The sequence below is a fragment of the Miscanthus floridulus genome, chromosome 10 (assembly GCF_019320115.1).
Source record: "Miscanthus floridulus cultivar M001 chromosome 10, ASM1932011v1, whole genome shotgun sequence".
Classification (NCBI taxonomy): Eukaryota; Viridiplantae; Streptophyta; class Magnoliopsida; order Poales; family Poaceae; genus Miscanthus; species Miscanthus floridulus.
In genome coordinates, this window is record NC_089589.1 from 43,340,850 (window position 1) to 43,342,188 (window position 1,339).

At 52.6% G+C, this 1,339-nt stretch overlaps 1 protein-coding gene across 1 annotated transcript; it reads left to right on the top strand.

The window, feature by feature from the left end:
- The first annotated feature begins 225 nt into the window (after positions 1-225).
- On the top strand, positions 226-765 carry LOC136488500 (uncharacterized). The gene has a single exon (XM_066485420.1). It carries the CDS (start codon positions 226-228, stop codon positions 763-765), a length of 540 nt encoding a protein of 179 aa, XP_066341517.1.
- Positions 766-1,339: the final 574 nt, after the last annotated feature.

The window sequence follows — 1,339 nt, forward strand, 5'->3', positions numbered from 1 at the left end:
TTCATGATCTTTGGCGGACCCTCGGCATGCCTAACAGTGCACCAGCGAAAGAGGGAACACCGAGAGGTCTTCTTGGTCAAGGTGGCCACTCCCCGATACCTCAACTGGTCTCGGGAGGCGATCACCTTTGATCGAGATGACCACCCCGACCATGTCCCGAATCCTGGGCAGTACCCACTCGTTGTCGACCCGATCATCGGCAACACCCGACTCACCAAGGTGTTGATGGACAGAGGCAGCGGCCTCAACATCCTCTACGCCAACACCCTAGAGCTCTTGGAGATCGACCGGTCGTGGCTCCAGGGTGACGCCGCGCCTTTCCACGGCATTGTATCGGGGAAATGCACGCGACCCCTCGGACGCATCGACCTTCCTGTTTGCTTCGACACCCCCTCTAACTACCGTAAGGAGGTCCTTACCTTTGAGGTGGTCAGATTTAGGGGAACCTACCACGCCATCCTAGGGCGACCGTGTTACGCCAAATTCATGGCAGTCCCCAACTACACCTACCTCAAGCTCAAGATGATGGGTCCCAACGACGTCATCACGATTGAGTCCATGTACGAGCATGCATACAACTGTGACGTCGAGTGCATCGAGTACGCCGAGGCTCTCATGGAGGCCGAGACCCTCATCGCCAACCTCGACCGGCTCGGTGGTGATGCGCCTGACTCCAAGCGTCACGCCGGGACATTCGAGCCCACGGAGGCCATCAAGCTCATCCCAATTGACCCCGCCTACCCGACGACCGGGCGCCACCCTTGACATCAAATAGGAAGCCGTGCTCGTCGACTTTCTCCTTGCGAATGCCGATACGTTCGCATGGAGTCCCTTGGACATGCCGGGCATACCGAGGGAGGTCGCCGAGCATGCCTTGGATATCCGGGCCGGCTCCAAACCGGTGAAGCTAAAGGATCGAAACAGACGACCAGAGGGGGGGGGGGTGAATGGTCGTGGAAGCCAAAAATAATTTCTAACCCTTCCCCTAAACACAAAACCTGATTAAATCACGTTTTTCAAATCTGGCCAAAACTCTATGTACCTAGTAAACCTGATGTGGACGAAAATCCGTAACTCGGATCGACCTAAAAATTTGTCAGATTAAACTAGATGAAATTACGAAACTAACCCAACTGGAATCACGTCAATCGGACTTACGGATCTTGAGATAAAAATAAAACAAGCAGACTATGTTAGATGCTGACAAGAATTGTAAAGAACCAATCGAGATGCACAAGATCAATCATTATAGATGAAAGATTAAATTGAGTAATTGAACTTACAAAAGTGCATCTAGCCTCCGCCCGAACATCCTCCCTCTCTTAATCGGAGAGATCAA

Bases quoted from the DNA above. Each gene is read 5' to 3' on its own strand.
- LOC136488500 (XM_066485420.1), top strand. From the start codon at position 226: ATGGACAGAGGCAGCGGCCTCAACATCCTCTACGCCAACACCCTAGAG.